Source organism: Glandiceps talaboti, chromosome 15 (assembly GCF_964340395.1).
Source record: "Glandiceps talaboti chromosome 15, keGlaTala1.1, whole genome shotgun sequence".
Taxonomy (NCBI): Eukaryota; Metazoa; Hemichordata; class Enteropneusta; family Spengelidae; genus Glandiceps; species Glandiceps talaboti.
The window spans coordinates 19564402-19587643 of record NC_135563.1 but is presented as its reverse complement, the minus strand read 5'-3'; the positions used below and the strand labels follow the sequence as shown (position 1 = coordinate 19587643).

General features: G+C 34.5%; 2 protein-coding genes across 4 annotated transcripts in view; both read right to left on the bottom strand.

Annotated features, from left to right (window-relative positions):
* Window positions 1-3481, bottom strand: part of LOC144446170 (prominin-1-A-like) — a 92311-nt gene extending 88830 nt beyond the window's left edge. The window contains exon 1 of the mRNA XM_078135919.1: window positions 3192-3481. Within this exon, the coding sequence (XP_077992045.1) occupies window positions 3192-3438 (247 nt within the window). The 5' untranslated portion in view covers window positions 3439-3481. The remainder of the gene's footprint in view (window positions 1-3191) is intronic.
* Window positions 3482-6740: 3259 nt separating this feature from the next.
* LOC144446526 (SH3 and PX domain-containing protein 2A-like) lies at window positions 6741-23002 on the bottom strand. Of its 3 annotated transcripts, none has more exons than XM_078136308.1 (13): window positions 22818-23002; window positions 18025-18105; window positions 17231-17306; window positions 16469-16545; window positions 15915-16015; window positions 15434-15456; window positions 14675-14809; window positions 13996-14112; window positions 12619-12733; window positions 11691-11887; window positions 11097-11155; window positions 9691-9804; window positions 6741-9102 (listed from the first exon to the last, which is right to left on the bottom strand). In XM_078136308.1, the coding sequence occupies exons 1-13, from the start codon at window positions 22884-22886 to the stop codon at window positions 8386-8388; spliced, it is 1881 nt and encodes a 626-aa protein (XP_077992434.1). In that variant the 5' UTR covers window positions 22887-23002; the 3' UTR covers window positions 6741-8385. The 3 variants fall into 3 exon arrangements, with proteins under 3 accessions (XP_077992434.1, XP_077992433.1, XP_077992436.1); XM_078136307.1 differs by lacking the exon at window positions 11097-11155 and adding an exon at window positions 10929-11050; XM_078136310.1 differs by lacking the exons at window positions 11097-11155; window positions 16469-16545; window positions 17231-17306; window positions 18025-18105; window positions 22818-23002 and adding an exon at window positions 10929-11050 and having other exon boundaries at window positions 15863-15954.
* Window positions 23003-23242: the final 240 nt, after the last annotated feature.

Below are 23242 nucleotides of genomic sequence, written 5' to 3'. Positions count from 1 at the left end.
TTTAATGTTCGTTTTCTGAATAGACTGAAGGTTTAAGGTGCTGGTTATCATTAATCATTCAACCCATGGTTAGTCATTATTTGCATTTTATGCATTACTATCTGTACAAAGCTACAGACATCAAATTACAACTGTTAAAAATTTACTGATTATATTACTCATGTGAGAATAATGTATGACATACATGTAACTATAACATGCTTATGAGAATTAAACACACGTTTAAAGGTATTTGAGACAGTTCTACTCCCAAAAAAATAAAGATATAAAAAATACAAATTTCTGTGAAATTTAGAGTACTTCATAAAGAAAGAAATATATCTTTGGTTTGGACTAATCATTTGTTCAACACTTTATACTGAAAAGCATTTTTCCTGGCACAAGCTGAGTTTGTAAGTATACTACTCAAGTGAAACAAAGTCACATTCCAGTAATCAGTATATTGTTTTATGTTGATGCATGCCTTCTATGACATTACGATTGTCTTCTGGAAGATTATATCACATATGTATGTATATATATTACACTGTATGCACATTTTTTTTGTACCTTTTTTATCTCTTCAAAAATATCTTTCTTTTTTTGTTTAAATTTAAATTTTGTTGTTTTTTTGCAGGGTGGGGTGGATAGGGGTGGGTGGTTATTTTCACTAACAACAGAAGTTAAAATGTAATAATACACACGGCCTGTCTTTTTACTGATTTTATGCTCCGAGATCGACATTCACGAATCGGTATATTATTTGTTTGTTCTGCACATGGTGAGATTACATTGTTGATGTCACTTTTTGAAGAAGATTCTTGATAGATTTACGTCTGTGTTGCCTCAAGTTACAATTGCAATAAAACTATAATATTTTCACAGTTACAGGTTTATCTGTCGTAATTTTTTGCTCAAAAGCCATAATTTTAGTACACATAATTCACTGACTTGTTAACTTTCACCATATGCATATCATACAGGTCATGAAAAGTCCAAGATAGAAGGAAATCTTCAAGGTTATGATGCTAAATCCCTGCATGACATTTTTTTACATCTGGTGTCTCAGTTTGTGACAGAAAGTAATCTATGTGTGAGTGATGTACTGTCATCAGATGCAACATCTAACAGTATCCCAAATTGAAATTGAGTAGTGGGGATAAAACTGAGTGACAACCTCAATTTACAAATGATCACATGCCACAATTCACTCCTACTGATTTACATGGCATACTACACTATCAAGTCATTTAACCAATTTATACAACTGAGTAATAAAAATCAAGTCAGCTGTTCAGCCACTTTTCTTCATTAAATAATAGTTTAAGAATAGAGTCATTTCATGGATTAATTGCTGAAAGCTTGCCGATGGAAATATATATATAGACCTGTTTCACATTGACATGTCCTGTGATGCACAGTAACTGTTTAATTCCCTCATCTTTTGAACCCCCCCCCCCCCCCCCCGCCCTTTTTTGTTTTAAAGGCCAGGGTTTCAATCCCAGGTTCTCACATTAGTGTTACTGTATCTTATCAATGAAACCATGAGGATTATAGATAGGATTAAATTATTCTTTTGTTCTGGACCACCTTTTTTCCATAGCCCTGCAGGACGACTGTTTTCCACACTTAAATTTGAATCCTTTTTATAAGTAGGCCTTTTTATATTAGTTCCAGAATAGCGTTTACTTCATATACTAATTGCTGAAAGCTTGCCAGGGGAATAGACTTGTTATATTATTTTCATAAGCAGTAATTATTTTATCCCCTCACGTTTTTCAGTACCCCTTCCTATATTTTCTTCTTTGTTTTAGATATTAGTTTAACAATATAGTCATTCAGATATTAATTGCAGAAGGTTTGCCAACAGAAACATATACAAAGACCTCTTTAATACATGTAAAGTTTTCACATTGACATACTCTGGCAGTCACTAATATATTCCCCTGTTTTTTTCAAGCCCCCCCCCCCCCCCCCCCTTTTTTTTTCCATTTATTTTTTTCTTATTTAGGTTCAAGGCTGGCAATGTACTGCTGGATTAGGAACCACCACAAAATCCATTACTATTAATCCTTGAAAGCAAAGAGTGAGTAAACCATTGAATAGATTGCTTTTAACTTGTGTCAGCCATTCCTGGACTATTCTTCTCTTTGACATTTTCTCTATTGTAAATGGGTAATTTAGGACAGCAAGGTGAGAGACCAATGCTGGCAGTTAATACACTAAACACCCATTACATATTAAATTTCGAAACTAATTATCTGAATTTATGTTGGCCCCAGGTCTGCTTCTACCAATAGATGGCTATTTACTCTAAAATTACGAACTATACAATACATTTTACCTGCCTAGAAATGTGTTTCAATCAGTACATACAGCTATTTATTGTAAAATTACACACTGAATTGTACCACACACATCGCCTGTAAGTCATCTTCAAACTGCATGTCGGTATAGGTAGCTTTTGTCAAATTACAATCTGATTCACACACCATATTGAAAAAAGCTTGTCTAAAATTAAAAGGCTTGTAGGCAATTTTCTGTGATGGAATACAGAACTAGGTGATGCAACCACATTTTTAAGTAAATGAATCAATGAATTTTTTAATGTAAAAAATTTTGAAAAATAGTTTTCACAAAGTAATTTTTAATATTAATGTTAACAATACAAATTATGTTAACAATCGTAAATGAAAATATCTCCACAAAGTCAATTTTTTTTACTAGATACTAAAGATAGGTAGAAATTTTCACAGGAACCTCGAGGCCATGAACATTCATTCTTACTGTACAAAACATCTAAGTATGGACTTTGTACATTAGAATACTCCAAAATACAGGAATTCGTCATAGTACAGCAGATGTTCGATTCTCAAATGACATCAAAATGACCTTTAAAATTGTATGAAAGTACTGAAAATTAGATTATCACTGTTAATAAAACGATTTTCCATCTTATTACAAGCACCAACCATTCCTTTATCAATTCATGACTGTCACTTTCTACGAAACTGAGAATGAGAGATACTGTTACCACGGAAATTATGTGGATAGGATGTTGATGCAAAAGAGGGTGACGATGATGGATGGTGGTGACGCTATAGCTAGCGCTATGAGACAGAGACTCTAGCTCTGACGTAACAACTTTCTTCCAGGATGGGAAAAAAAGAGGAAATGGTTATATCATAAGATGACAGAGATAAAATACTTACTGTAAGGTACAAGCTTTCTCTGTATAACGTTGATAAAACTACGAGCAATTTCTATAAATTGTTGCAAGGTGTCTTTTTTGAAAGTTGTGTCCGTTACGTAGTCCTCTTTTTCTGGCAAGTCCGCAAAACTTATGTGTCCATTTGGAGAGACACTGTTTGTGAGACGACGGGAGTCTACTAGACAAAGACTAACTAACACAGTTAAAATAACCGCCACAAGAGGCAAAGTTCTCGTTCTGAACTTCATTCCTGTCAGAACAAGTTGGACGATAGCACTAGCAGACGACAAGTTGATTTGGTAAAGTAAGAATGTAATTCTGACGTTTCACTGCCTGGGTCCTTCGGTTTTTCGATCGGTCAGTGTCGAATTACACAACGACGTAACTTTACACTGTACTGTGACGATGTTGGAAGTTCCTCAGACACGACGTAAACTTCCGAGGTGCGTTTCCTTGAAAAGCCTTAGACCACTACCATTACATCGTTGTTTCCTATACCTGAGTGTCCTGAAATAGCAACGCTGAAACTTTCACGCAATGAACTGTGTGGATTAACGTGATTCACGAAACAAGACGATAATTACAAACCCCCTATGTTGACTTCAAAATAATAACACGGTTTTAGCACTGGCCTAAAGGGCTCTTATAAGAAAGCGCCCTCTATAAATAATGTTAGCTTTCCCTTTGTTCTCATTATAATAGAAAAACGTGTGATTTGTGCCTGTAGACCGATAGTAAACAGTTTTATTTATTTATTTATTTATTTATTTATTTATTTATTTATTTATTTGTTTATTTATTTATTTATTTATTGATCAATTGATTTATTTATTTAAACTCTATTTAAAGAGGGTTAAAAATCATATATAACCTGGTTAGCTAAAGCTAGTCTTCCCCAGGGCCCTCTAAAAGAAAACAATAACAGGATAAGTTAAAACACACACAGAAATACAATTTTGAAAGCAGTGTTATTTTATGAATAATTGGTCATCAACATCTAACACGATATATATCTTATGCTTTTTAGCAGACAGTTTTGTGAATTTCCTTTCAAAATCATGCCATCGATACTGTTCCCTTAACAACCTTCCAAAAATTAGTGTTTCCTGTGAATACTATACAATATGATACAATATGATACGATACAATATGATAATACGATACGATACGATACAATGTGATACGATACGATACAATATGATACGATACAATATGGTACGATACAATGTGATACGATACAATATGATATAATATGAATAGATACGATACAAAAGATACAATATGATACGATACAATATAGTGACGATGTGACGTGATGCAGTGCAATGTGTCAACACAACACCTTTTTTAAAAATAAAAACGTACAGAACAATATAATATAAGTAAACAAAACAAGTAAAAGCATGAACAGTCTACATGGTACATGCACAAAGAGTTTGACATGACAGTAAAAGTACCAATAAACACACACAAAATAGGCTTAGACCGTTATAAATAACTAGAAAACTAATCCGCCTAATCATCCATCAAAATCTGAAATAGCTGTATTAAGTATAAAAGAATATTTAAAGCCTATCCAAGCAAGGCAGTCAGGCGGAATCCTCTCTAATCTTATTTCCCAAGACATAATGATGAAATTGACCCAGATTGATGCTTTTTATTATGGTGGAAGGTCAACAAACTTTATGTATAGTGAAAATGTAGAGCAAACAAACCATTAATTCAACTTCTCTCATTTCCCCATAAAATGATTTCTGCACACTGAATAATTCATTTTTAACAAATGCTACTACTGGGGGTGGGGGTGGTGGGGTGTGTTGTACTCTGTATCAATTATTAAAGTTATAATTTGTACACTTACTGGGATGATTTAAACCAAGGTTTTGGCATTAATATTATCTTACCAGAAGAGTCATAGGGATTACATAGGATTATTCATTTGTTGTGGACCAACTTGCCAGACAGCCATTTTATTTACCCATATTGCAACCCTTATCTGAACTGCACCTTCAATAATCAGAAATTGCTGTATAAAAAACCCCCTGATTTTCATGTTTGTATATTTTTCAAATATATAAATTCTGAAAGAAGCAGCATGGGTTAAAAGACATATAATCAAACAAGGTGTTAAGTACATCATCCCTGAAAACTTTTAAAATATACTGATAACTTTAGATGTAACCATTTTTCAATGGTTTAAAGTCAAAGTTATGGATTACATATATTTGTGTATATGCTATTCATTTAACTACATTACATGAAAATGTATCCAATTCTCAATCTTGGATTAAAATCCAATGTAGTCATCACTTTGTTGTTCGGTTTCATCTATTACTTTCATTTTTGCTTGTATTGTTGTTTGTTTGTTTGTTTGTTTGTTTAATGTGTTAAATCTACCTGTGTTGTGGAGTAGTCAAACTGAGCCCCACCCTCCTGACATACAGATCTGGGAAATTGTTAATAAAACCCAGCCAGCACTGGGCAGGTTCAAAACCAGACTGCAGTGGTAAGAGGCACACAAGCTAACCACTTGGCCACCTACAACCCAGACTACAGTTAGAGAGGCATACACGCTAACCACTTGGCTACCAACAACCCAGACTACAGTGGTATGAGGCACACAAGCTAACCACTTGGCCACCTACAACCCAGACTACAGTTAGAGAGGCATACACGCTAACCACTTGGCTACCAACAACCCAGACTACAGTGGTAAGAGGCACACAAGCTAACCATTTGGCCACCTACAACCCAGACTACAGTTAGAGAGGCATACACGCTAACCACTTGGCTACCAACAACCCAGACTACAGTGGTATGAGGCACACAAGCTAACCACTTGGCCACCTACAACCCAGACTACAGTTAGAGAGGCATACACGCTAACCACTTGGCTACCAACAACCCAGACTACAGTGGTAAGAGGCACACAAGCTAACCATTTGGCCACCTACAACCCAGACTACAGTTAGAGAGGCATACACGCTAACCACTTGGCTACCAACAACCCAGACTACAGTGGTATGAGGCACACAAGCTAACCACTTGGCCACCTACAACCCAGACTACAGTTAGAGAGGCATACACGCTAACCACTTGGCTACCAACAACCCAGACTACAGTGGTATGAGGCACACAAGCTAACCACTTGGCCACCTACAACCCAGACTACAGTTAGAGAGGCATACACGCTAACCACTTGGCTACCAACAACCCAGACTACAGTGGTATGAGGCACACAAGCTATTACCATTTGGCCACTGACAACCCAGACTACAGTGGTATAAGACACATTAATTAACTGCTTGGCAACAACTGCAATTCATGGTTTTTTATGTGGTCGCTGACCTCATTACCGTTAGTACTGGTAGGGGTGACCAAGACCAACACATGAACATTGAATTCATGACAACTCAAGCAAAACCACAAAGGCAATAGTGAAGAAATATCTGAGTCTTGCATCAATTTTGAACAACGATTCATCCCATTCTCAATGTAGCAGACATCAATAACATAACACACAATAAACTTTTACAAAATAATCCATTTATTCGTGTAAAAATCATTATTTTCTAAAATTCCAAGCACAATTAAAAATTTCATAGCTAAGAATCACTCCATTTTGTTGTGCTTTTTATATGTATATGTGTCAAATATTGAAAGGTCAGTTCATATTAATGTGTTAACCTATCTTTGTTTTAACATACCGGTAGTAAGTGGACTGGCTTATTGTATAATGACATTTGATGTTGGTTAATGGTTAATGTAAAAGACACCAAATCCCTGTAATGATGCTGTAAAACTGTCCAATAATAGTCACATTAAGTTTTGTACAGTTGTATTATTTTATATGTCAGAATCACAGCAACCATATGGGTCTGCTCATAATCGCACAAACTAAATTATAAATTTATGCTAACCTTGAAAATTATGACAGAAATAAATTCACTTGTAATGACTATAAAACACTTACTCAAAACTATTTAACTACTTAGTTCAAAGAACTCTTGCAAGGGGCGTTAAATGCTCCAGCACAATCTTATGCAAGCCTCGGGATGGAAGAGTAGTAATGTCATCAGTAGTCGTTGAGGGCGCTCTCCAGTCTAATACTCCTCAAACTAATCTCAAAACTTCCATCTATCTCGCCATCAATTTTGCACCTTAACCTTGCATACTGTGTTTTAACACAATGAAGTGTTAATTTCATATATGATGTACATTGCTTTAAATTTAATATCTACATATAAAACTTTAAAAATGTTAAACTCTTTACATAATACCATTCTAGAAGTGTACTACCTGTACTGGTAGTATATATACTTCACAAAAAACTGTTTACACTCCAGAGTTATCAGGGAGTCAAGCAAGTCTCCCTTGGACAAATAAGTCATATCGTATTCGTTTGAAAAATACCTTTATGACTTATACACTTATGTAAATATGTAGAATATTATATTCTATTGTTTCAGCAGGCACCATGGCAACTTGATATTTCTTCTGATATGTGTTCCAGTATCTGGATTTTTTTTTGAGTTTGTCATTTAGCAATCAATAGTTTGTCAATGCTTGAATAAATGCCCTTTCATGAAAATGACAAGATATTATTGATTTGAATAACTGTATTATCTAAATAATAACTATATCAGTATTATCTATACTTTCTACATTATTAACAATGTCTATATTTTCTGTAGTATCAACAATGTCTATACTTTCTGTAGTATCAACAATGTCTATATTTTCTGTAGTATCAACAATGTCTATACTTTATGTAGTATCTCTAGTACAACACTGTCTATACTTTCTCTAGTATCAACAATGTCTATACTTTCTCTAGTATCAACAATGTCTATATTTTCTCTAGTACCAACAATGTCTATATTTTCTCTAGTATCCACAATGTCTATACTTTCTCTAGTATCAACAATGTCTATACTTTCTGTAGTATCACAACAATGTCTACACTTTCTCTAGTACCAACAATGTCTACACTTTCTGTAGTACCAACAATGTTTATACTTTCTGTAGTATCCACAATATCTATACTTTCTGTAGTATCCACAATGTTTATACTTTCTCTAGTACCAACAATGTCTATACTTTCTATGTTCCATTACTGGTATACACCAGTGCTTCCAAAAAGTGCTTTGAGAACAATCAGCTTGAAAGCACTATATAAAAAGTTGCATTGTTATTTAAGGTTCTTTTGCCAAATAGGAGGTAGGTGCCCACCCTTGTATGTTATCAGTTGTCTGTACCAACCACCATCCATTATCGTCTTTCTCAATAACTTCTACTTTCATTCCTTCATTTAGTGTCAATGTTCCTTCTTCATTGGCTGAGTAATCAGCAAGGACAGTGTATAAGTTAGGATTACTTGATTTTATATTTGGTGGTGGTGGTCTTGGAGGTCCTCTATGTGGTTTTGATGGTAGAGGTGTTGGTGGTAATACAGGTCTTGTGGACGGAACACGAGGTTTAAAAGCCATTTTTGGTCTTTCATCAGCTGCTGTGCCTATTTCATCATAAACGTTCATTTCTTCATTGACTGGTTTTAAGGCTGCAAATGCCTGCTGTAATTCATTAGTTATGTTTCCTCCAATAGGCTTGCTTGCTTGGTTTGTGACACCTGGTCTCTTTGCTGGCAGTGGTTTATTGGGTTTAGACAAAACATCTGGTTTACTAGGTGGTGTAGGTTTGGTTTCCACCACAGTAGGTAACACTGGTTTTGCAGTTTGAATTTGTTTGCTAGGGGTCAGAGGTCGCACTGGTTGTGTATCAGCTGTTGATATGTTCCTTGCAGCTGGTTGTGGTTTGTTTGGTGATCGTTTTTCAATAAAATTAGATGGTGCCCATCCTTCCTTGTTATCAATGTTAACATACCACCAACCACCTTCTGCTTTCTCCATAACCTAAGAAGACAACAACATTGAGGTTGAATTGTTTTTGTGGGATAGAATGAGAAAGACACAAATTTGTACTTTCTGTTCAAACACATACAATTTTACTTTCATGTGGTGTAATATGTATAATGTGAGCTTAGTTCTAGGCTGGAACGTTTGTTGTTGTGGCCACCCATGTGGGGAGAGATTAAAATGAATTCACTATTGAAAAGTCTGCCATCTCCTTTACATATTCATGTCTATACTTAAGGTAACTGAAAATTCAAGAACTTGATGATGAGAAGTGACCCTGAAATGTTTACAGGAAAGATCCAAATATTGACTTTCTGCCACAATATATACTAGACAGTCACCTGACTGATGCCGTAATGTAATGTAATGTAATGTAATGTAATGTGATGTGATGTGATGTACTTTCTTAAGAAAGACAGTTTATAGTTTGCCACAAAAAGATGTTTTTAGGGATGCCCTTTTTACATCACATGTAAAAGTGCATATTGTATACCACTACATTCTAGATAGATGAACTTTCAAAGTGACAAATTTGTGAAGCGAAGTGAAATGTAAATATAGCCATATGTTTTAAATTTACCTTACCTTAACTTTTTGTCCTTTCTTAAAACTGACTCCATCTTCCATCATAGCATCAAAGTCAGCAATAGTATAGTAGTCTGGCTTTTCTTTAATACTACCCTTACCAGAATGTGTTTTCTAAAATACAAGACAAGAAACATCATAATTGCACATATTTCTAGACATATACCATCATGGTAACTAGGGTAACAGGGTGTAGATATAAACTATCATAGCATACACAGTAACCATGGTAACAGTGTCTAGACGTATACCACAGTAACCATAATAACAGGGACTAAACATGAACCATGGTGAATGGGTATATACATATACCATGGTAACCATGGTAACAGGCAGTGACAAATTGCAGTAACACCATTCCTCAACTTGCTAGGTGGTATCTGTGGACAAAATTCTGTCAAAATTTTGAATTTCATATTGACTATTTTTTGAAAGTACTTTTGTCATTTGATGAGCATTTATTTACATCTGTAAGACATGACTGCAATGAAATACTTGATATTTTTATGTGACAAAACAAATTTTAAAATTCATAAAATTTCAAAAAATGAAGTGTACACTATGGGAAAACACAATGCATTATAAACATTCACTTTTTATCAAATTTGAGAATTTCAACATTTACATGTACATACAATATGCTCCTAGCTACATAAGAGTCAATGAAATACCAGGTAACCATAACAACATAAACAACATCTAGGGGCTAGATGATATGGTGTTCCATGTGTACCAAATGTCTCATTGCAGCTACACTTTTTTCAAACAGTATTCTTTTAAAAGTACATTACAGGGCTTAATATAACACTATGTATGTTCATCATGGAAGCACTAAGATTTAATAGACAAGTTCTCTTCTCCACTTTAGATTGAGAAACAGACATGTTTTGAAGAAATCACTTGTCCTTCTTCAGTGTCTTGAATTTGAAGATAAGAAAAGGTTAGTTAACCCACCGACTTGTCTATGCCTAACCATTTCATATCTCCAGTTTATTAAATGACAACACCTCCAAACTTGGATCATGCTGTAAGATCCAGTTATAGAGACCCCCCAATCTCTATGGTTAGACACTGAAGACAGACAAATTGTCCGAAAAATGTCATGTTTCCCAATCAAAAAGTGGAAGAAGAGAACTAGTGTATATGCTTAATATGGTTATGATATTCTTCTTCCTTGTATACATACACTCTAATAGTGTACAGATTGTAACTACTAGGTATTTAAACACAAGTTATACCTCTTCCACAAGTCTTGCAATAGACTCAGCCCAGCTCAAACATGGCGAAATAATAAGTGCCCATGCCCCAGTCTTGGCATCTTTAAAGTGGCACTTACATGAATCCGCTACAAATACATACACTGTAAGAAAAATCATAAATAATTGAAGAATAAACGAGAAATTTACCTTAACTGTACCTCTACGTGGTGGTGGCTTGTGCCTGAACAGTGGTGATCTGTTTGCAGCTGGCAGAGAAAGATAGAAAAGCAGAGAGGGAAATCACTTTTGAGCAAGGTTTTATAGCCTATGTAGAATACCAGTACAGAATTCCTTACAATTATTCCATGACTATTACTGAAATGTGTTATTGAGGGAAGGACTTTCCCCAAAAAGATAATGCCTGTGACTTCTAGAAATTGAAGGCAATAGGATCAAATAGCACTGCTACATTGTAACAGTGTGATTGGTATGTAGAATAGGTGTTTTGAATTCAGTATAGGTGACTTGGAAGTCAGTAGCTTGTTCGGTGAAGTATTGAGGATGGTGAAACAGAAGGGGTATATACACACGCATTGCAAAATAGGAGGGGTATACACACAGGAGTGCAGCATTGGAGGGGCGATTAATACATACTTGGGAATGTGGCAAACAAGGGAAGGGGTGAGGTATATCATGATGGAGGAAAGGGTGATGGGTCGGTGTACATGCGCTAAACAAATGGGCGTGGTATATTCACACATTGGCTGCTAGAGCATAACTGACCAGTGCATGGTAACTTACTGACTGGTTCAATAGCAGGTACATCAAGTTGTGAACTTGGAACTGTTTTCTTGGTTTCAACATTTGTGGGTTGTTTTGGTTTGCTTATATCCATGACATTACCAATCATTTCCACTGGCTGTTTAGCTTCTATTTTATTCTCTTTATAGACTTCATGTAAATATGTAGCTGGTGCCCATCCTTCTTTACTTTGATATCTGTAAAATTGAGTCACATCAGTATTTTATTTGTCTACCATTTGGTGATGATACCTTACATTCCTTCAGAAGTATACAATATGTACATTGACATTACTGTCAAGCAAACTGGATACCATAGTAACCAGGCATGTAAATAATAATTGTTTGTGATGTTTTGGGCTTAGAAAACAAATAGAAAATAAACAAAAGAACAGTCTGTGTACATTTTTTGTTAGATAGATGAATTCTACCTGCTCATTGGTATTGAAATTATGCTAACATCTGATACAGTCTAGATGCTGTCCATAACTTTGATCCTCTTTGACCTCTCTCGACATTCTGTGCTAAATTTTAAATTACTATCACCACCAACAGCTGTATTTAATCCAATTGGAGCCCAATGACATTATCACATTGTGTGGCGTAGGTGGCATTATGATGTAAACATAATTTGCATGTCACCAGGGCATGTCAGGTGTCAAGCTGTCTAATACATATTAGAACATTACAACCATTTCTAAACAGAGACGCAGGCCGATACACTTTACCACCTATCTGGGACAATATTCTGAAGTCATGCATGCGTAAACAACGCATGACTTCACATCCCTGAAGAAGACCCGAGGACTTAGTTTGAAAGCTAGGATTTATCCATATTTTGCTGCACTACAGAGTTTTAATTTATTTGTAACTATCAATATGTAGAGATGAGTCGTCATCATAATAAATTTTACAAATTGTTTTCTTACCTAATAAACCACCATCCATCAAGGTTCTTTTTCACTACATCCACAACAACTCCTTTGTCAAAACTAATCTCATCACTATTTTGTGCTGTGTATGGACTGATGCTAACGAACCTCTCTGAAATTGAAATGAAATTGAAAAGAAGCACACATAGGATTAAACTTTCGATCCAAATATTAACTTGAAAATTGTACCTGAAATTGTCGACTACACACTTCAATCAGAGCGTGTCTCTACCAACAGATTGACCAACTATGCAGAACATGTTACCTTACAGACATGTAAGCCAGCCTAATAAGGGGTTGCTAAATTTCAGGCAACAATTTACATGTTTGCATTTGGATCAAAGGTTTCATTTGATACTATGGTTTATCAACACAGATGAATTTTCATTTGAAAAAAAAAAGCTAGTATATACAGCATCTATTTCTAAACCTACAGCGCCATTCTCTAAATATAGTAACAATTCAATATATTAAGATAAAATCATCACATACATGTCAGTGCAGAATTAACCAAATTTACATGTTATATTACCTAGGTATACATATAATTATTATCAAGTTTTTGTTTTCTGATTACATAACATGTACCAAATTACACATCATTTGAATAATTAATTATGTGTTTGCAAGGGAAGAAATCTGTGCATATGTTACTCAACACAATTTTTCTTGTTCCTCCATTTTTCTTATAACTGTTCTTTTGGGGGCAGGTGAATTTCAGCCTTATAATGTTACTTTGTGAGTGTGTTTCTGGGATGTTTATAATTGTGACATTTTCTCAAGTGACGTCTGGTTATTATACTGGTTATATATGTTTCACATGACCCAACCAACCCTATATTTTCTTCAATCTGATGAAATAATTTAAAAAATTGATGCCCTCTCTGGCAAGATTAGAAAATATCACACATAGCCCGCAGGTGCTATGTTTGCAGGGCCTGGGTGACTCTGGGATAGCCTGTGGACTGACTGGGAAAGCCTTGACAGTTCCACAGCAACTTGATATGGAGCGTGCAACATAGCCCTGTCACATAGTCCCAAACCCGAATGGATCTCTGTAGCATTTGTGTGTGTTTGTTTGTATTTGGCTGCATAACAGAAAATCGCTGGGAGGAGTTCCCAGCACAAAAATTTTATTGAAAAAAAAGAAAAAAAAAGAAGAAAATATCACATCACTGATTATATGATGGCAACCTCACGAGCACGTATCTGAGCAAAAAGTATCGTTTATTGCTGAAATTTGGGAATTTTAATATAACAAAAATGGCTCAAAGTTTCCTTCTGACTTTAATTACCATTTCTAAGTCATTCAGAATGTTAAAATATGATTATGAAGTCAAAATATCACCAACATGTCACAAATCATAATCTTACCTGGAGCAGCACTTGTGTCAACATTTTTAAAGTCATCATCATTGTCATCATCCACCATTTGTAGAAAAGTTGCAGGAACCCAGCCTTGTTCATCTTCTAAACTTACAAACCACCAACCTAGTAATGGAAAAAATCCAAATATTTACCACAAAATGGTCAATAGCAAATTCTTTATAAACGTATACTGAGGATTCTGAAGATATAAGTACTTTAACCTTTGAATGAAATACACGTGTAAAATTTGCCATTTTTTTCTAGTATTAAAATTAATACATATACAATGTACACCTACTGGGTTTTCCCTGAATTAGGTGAAACCCTTATGTTACATTTCTTACATCAGTTGAGATCAATTTAGTTCATATCTATAGTAAGTTTTACAATGTACTCTCAAGAAAGCAGTATGCCCCTTCTGGTCCGTCAACATCCCTGCTGACTAATGTCTGGAAGCAAGATTTTTAATCTGCACTTTGGGGGGTTGCTGAATAAAGCTAAGTACCTCTGTCTGGGTGCCCTCGGGCTACTGCCCTCAGTGTTGACCTTTGCTTGCTTTTGAAGTATGCAGAATAGCCTGAGGGGTCTAGCAGCTAGACTACTTTGTCTACTAAAACAGCAATTGTGGCCCTGTGACCCGACAAACTATGTTTTGCCCCTGGTAAAAGATATCAGTTACACAGACCTGTATGGTTTTTCTCAATAACCTCCACGATATCTCCACCTTGTAAATTCAGTTCATTTCTCTTCTGTTTCTTATAATCAGCAATGGCAACATAGTTTTGGAGTTGGACAGGATCAGATATCATAACTTCAGAATCTGTTCAAAGAAAGAAATTAATAGGACATTTTTTATGGAATATTTTGTCGACACTGCTGATATGGCAAGTTGAGAAGACAAAACAGTTATTATTATATAGGAGTAGATAAGTACTAGTGTATGAGTTTAACACTTCTTATGCCATACAAGGTGATATAAAAAAAAGGGTTTCACAAGAAAGTACATGACAAAACTACATGTTCTAAAATTTGTTTAGCACAATTTTTAAAGTAATGATAATCTAGATTGAAATTTACTAGAAAAACTTACTTTTTCATAAAAATTTGGCATATATATTCTCTACTCATAGTCATATTTCATTTTTTAAAAAAGTGTTCACTTCTGCAACAATGGTAGTTTTTTGAAGGGGGAAGGGAATCTGAAACTGTGAGGGGAGGGGAATCTGAGAAATCAATAGTGGCATATTCATAAAGAGATATAGTAATAACAAGAAGGATTCATTAACAGATAAAATTGGTTTCTTTTATAATTTTAGTAAGATTCTTCTAAATCTTAGAATCCACTTTACTTCTAACTTTGCTTTAACTGTTTTATGATTTTTGGTGTGCTTCTCTGGGGGATTATTGTTCATACTATCAAATATGATATTTTAAATCAACTTACCCTTCCTAATCTTACTTGCATCCCTGAAATTACAAAGAAATTTGACAAACCGTAAATACAAATGTTTACTATCAAAATATTACCATATTAAACTGTTTACATTGGTACATATTTGAATATTTCCACTGCTTTCTGTAATAGTTTACAACAAAGATCTCATGTTTGCTTTATGTTCAGGGTTTTAACATACAAAATACAATGCTGAACATGTACATTAATTAACCAATACTATCAAAGTCTTAGGCAATCTATATTAATTGTCACTAATTGTGTTCTGTCTGTCTAGCATTGCATCAAAGGAGCTAAGATGAGAGACCCATTAACAGCGTATTTGTCATTTACGGTTAGAATATTGATTTAGTGGCTGTGTTGATGCCATTTTTGCATACATTGGAAAGGTTAGGACATGATTTTCAGGAGCAATATTACCATGAAATAATGGCAAACTGTACTGGATTATTTCTTCTCTACCGACACTTACTGGTTTGGTGTATCTGATGGGTTGACGTCATCTGGCAGAGTCTCAAAGAAAGCATGTACAACCGGACACTCTGATATCTTGGCAGGTAGACTGATTAATGTCTGTCAAAATACAATACAAAGTAAATATGAAATACAACCTATCAATAGCATTGACCTTTATGGGAAAGACTTCATTCAAAGTGAAACTTAGATTAAGACAGCATGATCACTGATACAAAAACAACAGTGGGTAGCTCTGATGTAGTTTCAAATAACACTTTCAAATAAGAATACATTGACTCCCTAATGTTTATTTTAATAAAATCAATAAAATCAATAAAATAACCGGAATCACCCTTTGCGTTATTATATTTTGTGGATAATACTGAAGTTACCTTTTCGGAATCTACCTTTGAAGTGACTGTGTAGTTTTTGTCTGAATGGCTTAATATCAATCTAATCGTCTGTTGGAAGGACACAGTGTAAAGTGGTTGTATCTACATAACTGGAGTTATGGGAAACAGGAAATAACATTTGGTTTATACATAATTCTAATTTTGGTTTTAACATTACCTGACAGTACTGGTCAATTGCTACCAATCTTTCCATTGCTACTTTTCTTATATTGCTTCTACTCAGTATTTTCTTTCCTGTATGAAGAACAATTGAATCCAGGGTTAAAACAAATCCAAGACATAAGCAACAACTGAAATGATTGGTTGGTTCAGAGATGTGATAACCTTTAAGATGACACAATTGAACTGATTGGTTAGGTCAGAGATATGACAAAATCAGTACCAAATCATGTAATGTAAATACTTCAATAGAATACTTTACACATCATGCAGGTAAACTTGCAAATATGTACATTTACATATTTGTGTACATTTACATACTTTACAAATAAATTTGCATATTTACATTATACATTAACATATTCTTGTACATTTGCATATTTTACAAATAAATTTGCATACTTTACATTGACTTGTCATAGGTTCTTAGTAGTATTCATAGGTTATGGTGTTTTGTTATTTGATACTGTTTATCCAAAACAGCAAATTTTGTTTATTTTATTTTTAAAATACGACTGTGCGTTTATGTGATTTTGTGTACATGGCATAATCATGTGCTCATTTACATACAATTAACTTTCCAATGCAAAATGATTACAAAGTTAATTTTTGTGTATATGCTGGGACACTGATTGCCAATTGTACAGTCATATCACATCCCTGGATATCAACATTCCTAATACAATGGTGGGTGAGTAGGTGATGGGTAGGTTGGAAGTCACAGGATGTCATTGCTTGAACAAAGAAGTGAACTTTGTACCTGGTAAAAATGGGATACTTCTTATGGCAGGATCTCTAGTACCAGCCTCTTCCGGAAACATTTCCAGTAATCTGATCTGAAACAGTACAATTTTATGTAAACTTATACAGATGTACTTTCATACAGTTCATTTCCTGTTTCGGTTTTCTTTCGGTTTCGGTTATTGCCATCTTCCTTTCAATATTATCAAACACAACAGCTTACATTCCCTGGGTTTAGAAGCCTGGCAACTCTGGCCTGTAATCTACTTTTTTAGTATTTCTATCTTTCCTTTCAGACATCCTCCCTCAATTGATTCAATATTGGTATTGAAACAATATTTACTGTTGACTACACTCTAAGTACTACCATCCTAACAATATCGTTAAAATCCTGAAACCTTAGTATAATAACTATACAGCTAAATATTTTGGTATTTTTCTTCTGGTAAAAAAGATAAAAATGACCAGAAACTGCTTAATTTTTCAAAATTTCTTGTCAGTTATTTCAAATAATGTATACAAATTACAATGTTTGTTTTAAGAAATTTGCTACGTCATAGTGTGGTATGGACAACACTAAATGTAAACATTACGAGGTAGAACAAGTGTCGTCATCAGTTTTTTGTTTTTTTTTAAAGATTACAGACTGTAACTCTAAAATGTACTCTATTATTTGTTTTAAAATTTTTCTTTTTGTGAAAGAATAAAGTGTTGAAAAAAGAATGTGTGTATGCAAATGCAAACCATTATGTTGTAACTATAGCAACTGTAATGTGTTGGTCTTTATACACATCATGCTATATACCACCTTACCTGAAAGTCAAAAAATCGACTGTATCTTCTATAAATAACATGTGATGTGTTGTCCGACCAATGCACATGGATGACGTATACCTGTAAAATGTGAAAGAAAGAATCAAATCAGTTTAGTAAACGAAGGAAAATAGAAATGGGTCAACAAATCTCAAGGGCTTGACTTTGCTTTTGTAGTCTGATTTAAGACAAGTGAATTACTCAGCAACAAGCTTCTCTTGATTTCTTTAATTTTCATTTTCATTTTTTAAAGTATACTTTATAAATTTCTTTATTTTACTTATCTTGTGCTTTGTAACCTGAATTATTAAGTGTTCGAATAAATTACTAACTACTACCTTATACATTTTGTAGTCTAGACAAGATAAGACTACCGGCACTGCTTATTTGGTAGTTGAGGTGCAATACTTAGTCGTCTATAAGCTGTGGACTACTGCTATAAACTTGAACAGTGGTCTCTACTAAAGGTTTCATTTTTTATCATTTGGTATCATCCTCCTAAACACTGATTTGGGTGGAAATTCTCAAATGTCAAAAGCAAAAAGAATCTCCTCTGACTAAAGAATAGAGTCATGATGGTTGAATAGATAAAGAGGTCAGTTACGAATCTATGGGTTATAGATTCGTGTCTCACCATCCTAATGCTATTTGTCTCGAAATCATGGATTATTAAAGTCCTTTGGCAAGACTGATTGAACCCCTGTCAACCCAGTAGTAGAATTGAGGACCAGGTAGGATAGAGGCTGTTATGTGAATTTATTCACAGTTAATAGGCTGCAATGGACTATATGATCCCCTAGTTATTGATGAAATATAATTACAAGCTCTGTGCCATTATAGGTCCATGCCAGGAGGAATAGATGCCAAGTGTTTTGAGCACAGTGGGGGAAAACACTATGGTATTAAACTTATGTTATTCATTACTATATCAGAATGATTGAAAATTTATATTTTTTGTACTGGTTGTTGTTGGCACAAAGATGTGGCTAAATTCACATTAAAACAGACATTTGTTGAAAAGTATCAGAAAGTAAATTTTGAAATGACTGATGTAAGTACACAGTAAGAAGAATCTTTCTCACAAAAATAATGTTTGAACTTTGAGGAAAATACTCCAAATATTCATAATTATCAAATGTATAAATACCGCATTTGAAAATTTAGACAACTATAAATAAAAAAAAAACTATTCAAATTCTGGTTGTGATCAGATTATTTATATGTAATTTCAATAGGGTATAGATTATGTAAGAGATTTTATAAATGTTTGGTTTACATATTAAAAGAAAGAAGAATTAGAAGAATGTAGAATTTGAGTTGATAAAACATCTCAATGACAATATACATTTATTTGACTTTGAAATATCATGACATCATGCCCAAAGTCAATTCAACAAAAATGTGATGATATTTGTACTGTCTGTTCTTTCTGCTGTATCTTTATTATCCTGTATTCTATAAAGTCATTTTCACTATTTAAACCCCACACTATCCCTCATTGGAAAGTAACATAACATGCACACATGCACACACACACACACACACACACACACACACACACACACACACACACACACACACACACACACACACACAAATGCATACACATGCACATACACACACATACGCATACACACACACACACACACATGCACGCATGCATGCACATGCACGCACACACACACACACACACACACACACACACACACACACACACACACACTCACTCACTCACTGATGTCAAAAATTGAGACACACCCAATTCAGGGTCTATACATATGTGTTTTCTCCTTCGTCACAGTTTGTGTTTAGTGACGTATTTGCGGTGATTGCTCCCTCCTATGATCACCCAATGTACGTAACTGAGCTTACACTGACGAAGAAACAGTACACACAAACACCAGTAAATAAAGAATATCGTCTTCTAGATCACAAGGTCCATTTAAAGATTTTAATTGGACATTGACCTATCTGACGCAGGTTATAATGCCACACCTAGCTAGGTATAAAGATATCAATTAATTTATTTGGCATATGCAAATTTCTTTATCTCTGCTACATTTTAAGAATAATTTCTATGCAAAACTATTTTTAAAACTAAATTTTTCACATAAAAGACTTAGGTAATTGTTTTGAAGATCCATTTGTTTGATATAATTAAATCATATCAGACTTCAAATGCTGTAATATACACATTTCATTGTGTCATTCAAGTACATTACAGTATTTGGTAATATTTTACGGTCAAAGATAATTAAGGCCATACATACAAATTATGCAAATCAAAATGTATCTATCTATTTATCTATTAATACTCTTTCGGTGGGGGGAGGGGGAGGAGTTGTTTATACACAAACAACTACAAGATGGGAAGTACTGGATTAATTATATATCTATTTGACAAGGATGTCCCCAAATATGTTCTAGCTCCCACCTACATCTGTCAAACTTCCATTATTCCATTGTGATCTTGTTTGGGACTACGTGCTATGAAGCATGATTCCTGCCATGTTTTGTACCTTGTCATTCTAGAAGTGACAATGGCAGTCTCAGCATGTGTCCAGGTCTCCTGGGTGGTCAGTGTATAGCACCTGTAGTACTAGACTCAATATGTCCTTACAATGTACTCTTCATCTCAAGTCATGACTTGGGGAGGGCCCCTATATTTGTGTCAATGAAATACAGCTAGTTCATCAATTGATATGTTGTTTACCTATCAAGCCTGTGAGAACGTATAGTGGCCAAGGATCACATCATTTCAACACTTTGACCTTTCATGATCTTTCTTAAGCCTAATAAAAAAATTGTGCGGTTCCAATTACGCTCAATTTTAGAATAGGTGGGGTAGGTAGATTTTTTATTTTATTTTATTTTTTTCTGTGTGAGTGTCTAGTTCAGGTTTTCCATTTTTTTCAAAATGGTCTCTGTGCTGTTTACTTCTTCCTATCAGATGTACAGTCATTACAGAGTGGAAGAACAGTTTTATTTTGTCTTTTTAAGTTGTTGTCAGTTTCTGCATCCACTAGTTCTTGTGAGACTTCACAATATTGGCGATTTTATTATTCTTTTTGTTGAATACATAAAAAAAAGAGTTTAGGGTCAGCAGTGAAAAGCTAGGTGGGGGGGGGGGTAACTGGAATCAAACAATTATTTAGGCCTTAGTGTTATTTTATGTGACATAACTAAGTGAAAACTCTAAACTTTCACTCAGCAACCCCCCCCCCCCCCACCATAAGAAGATCGGAAATAGATCTCATACATATGAAACATCTGTACTCTTTTCATTGTAGAATAAATATTATATTATATTTTCATTTAAATGCAAAATCAAGAGTGTGCACTAGCTATAACTAGAGTTATTTTTTTAAAAATTGACAACCAACAATTTTTTTCACTGAAAATGATTAAAATAGTTATAATTTGAAATTAGAGATCAATTTTATCCAAAAGTAGTCTAATAACCAACCATGTATAGTACGGTACATTTGTGTATAGTAACCATGGATATGTATAACAGGTTCAAATCATGGTGGGGCACCGATTTCAGGGTGTGGACCCAAAAAGTATATTGAATTAGATTAATTGTACCATATGTGTACAGCTTCACAAATAAATTTACCCACAGGTGATTCAATATTGGTCAAAATGTATGATATTATGAATATAAGTAGAAGTCAATATCTAACAATTTTTTTTTTTTTAATCGTTCCAGTTACTGCGAGCTTTAAACAACTACAAATGTTCATCATTCGTGTATATGTATGCTCAACTAGAGATACTCAATGTATCTGCTAGGCTCTGAGGACATTCAATTTGTAGTTTGATACATGATTTAGAAAATCAGAAATCCACTCTTATGAGTCTTAGCTAGACTTGACTTTTGATCTCATCCATGTTATTTGTTGAAATTTATATTTCATGGCCATTTATAACTTCTTCTTTTTTTCAAATGTTAAACATATAATATGTTGTGTTTTATGTGACACCCAGCACTGCAAGCTTCACATAATTTCCAATTGCTAATAATGTCATACATAGGAATGTTATATATATATATTCATTCGGAGATATTCATTTGTTAAAAGAATGCAAAATATTAACAATATAAATATTAATTGATGGGCTGAGTCAAAGCTGAATGAAACGTGGTGACATTTACTTGTAAGAACATTTATTATGAAATCCTGATGGCCATGGGACGTTTTAAAAATTAACTCAAAAGGCTGTTGTAATTTATTCCTATATGTCACTGTATCATACACCAATGCGTCTCAGTTCAGAGTTTGTTACCAGTGAATCAACTATACTGCCTATACACTTTGAAAATTGAACACTCCCTTTTAAATCAACATCTCGTTGTAAAAATTGAAATAACGTCGCCCTCTTTGCATAAGTATTCGGTACAGACTGTCACCGTCTCTCTCCATGCCATAAGTGATGAGTCACCCGGGCATTATACTTGACAAAACTTAGTAACACAAAACGGGGACCACTTTCCCTTTTGTAAGTTGTAGCACAATACAACAAAAGTCAATACTAGGAAACAAAGAAATAGCCTCCATACAACTGTCCACTGCCAGGAATGTTTCCTTGCCTTCTACTAGTTCTAGTCATGCGATAGCATGAACATTGTGGTACGTTCATGAACATACATCATATGTAAACTTACAGCACTGTAATACTGCACTGCACCAGCGTCTTGACTCTTGTTACACGACACGCCCGACATCTAACGTCTGAATTACAAATTTTGATATTGACTTAGAAGTTAGAGTGTAAAGAAACGCACTTACATAATGTTTGCTTGGAAATCTCCTTTTTTCGGCATCAACCACCTTCACTTCAATAATTGTTCGAGCCATGGTAAATCTGGAAAGTACTGTTGGTCACTGATCATACATCTATTGATCTCAGCAGCTCTTCTCTTGCTCCTAGGCTACCCGTTGCTTCATCTGCAATGCCTTGGTTGTAACCACAGCGTCCATATGTTGAGATGTTTACGTCATCAGAAGTCGTCACAACTATAACCTCTGACCAGCCTGAATGCCCCGCCCATACACCGTTACGTCTACATGTATACACAAGCTATTGTTAAGAGTATTGTCGGTTTACCTCTGTTAATATTACAATTAAGGCGAATAAACAATCTTTCTGGCGGTAACTCTCCTATTATTATAATTTGAAATAAAACAATGTGTGAGTTGTATCACGTGACCAC

Bases quoted from the DNA above. Each gene is read 5' to 3' on its own strand.
- LOC144446526 (XM_078136307.1), bottom strand. From the start codon at position 22,886: ATGGCTCGAACAATTATTGAAGTGAAGGTGGTTGATGCCGAAAAAAGG. The intron at 17,307-18,024 runs GTAAGGTGGTAT...GTACTGTTTCAG, and splicing joins GTCGATTTTTTGACTTTCAG to ATCAGATTACTGGAAATGTT. The intron at 9,103-9,690 runs GTAAGGTAAATT...TTGTCTTCTTAG, and splicing joins AGAAAGGACAAAAAGTTAAG to GTTATGGAGAAAGCAGAAGG.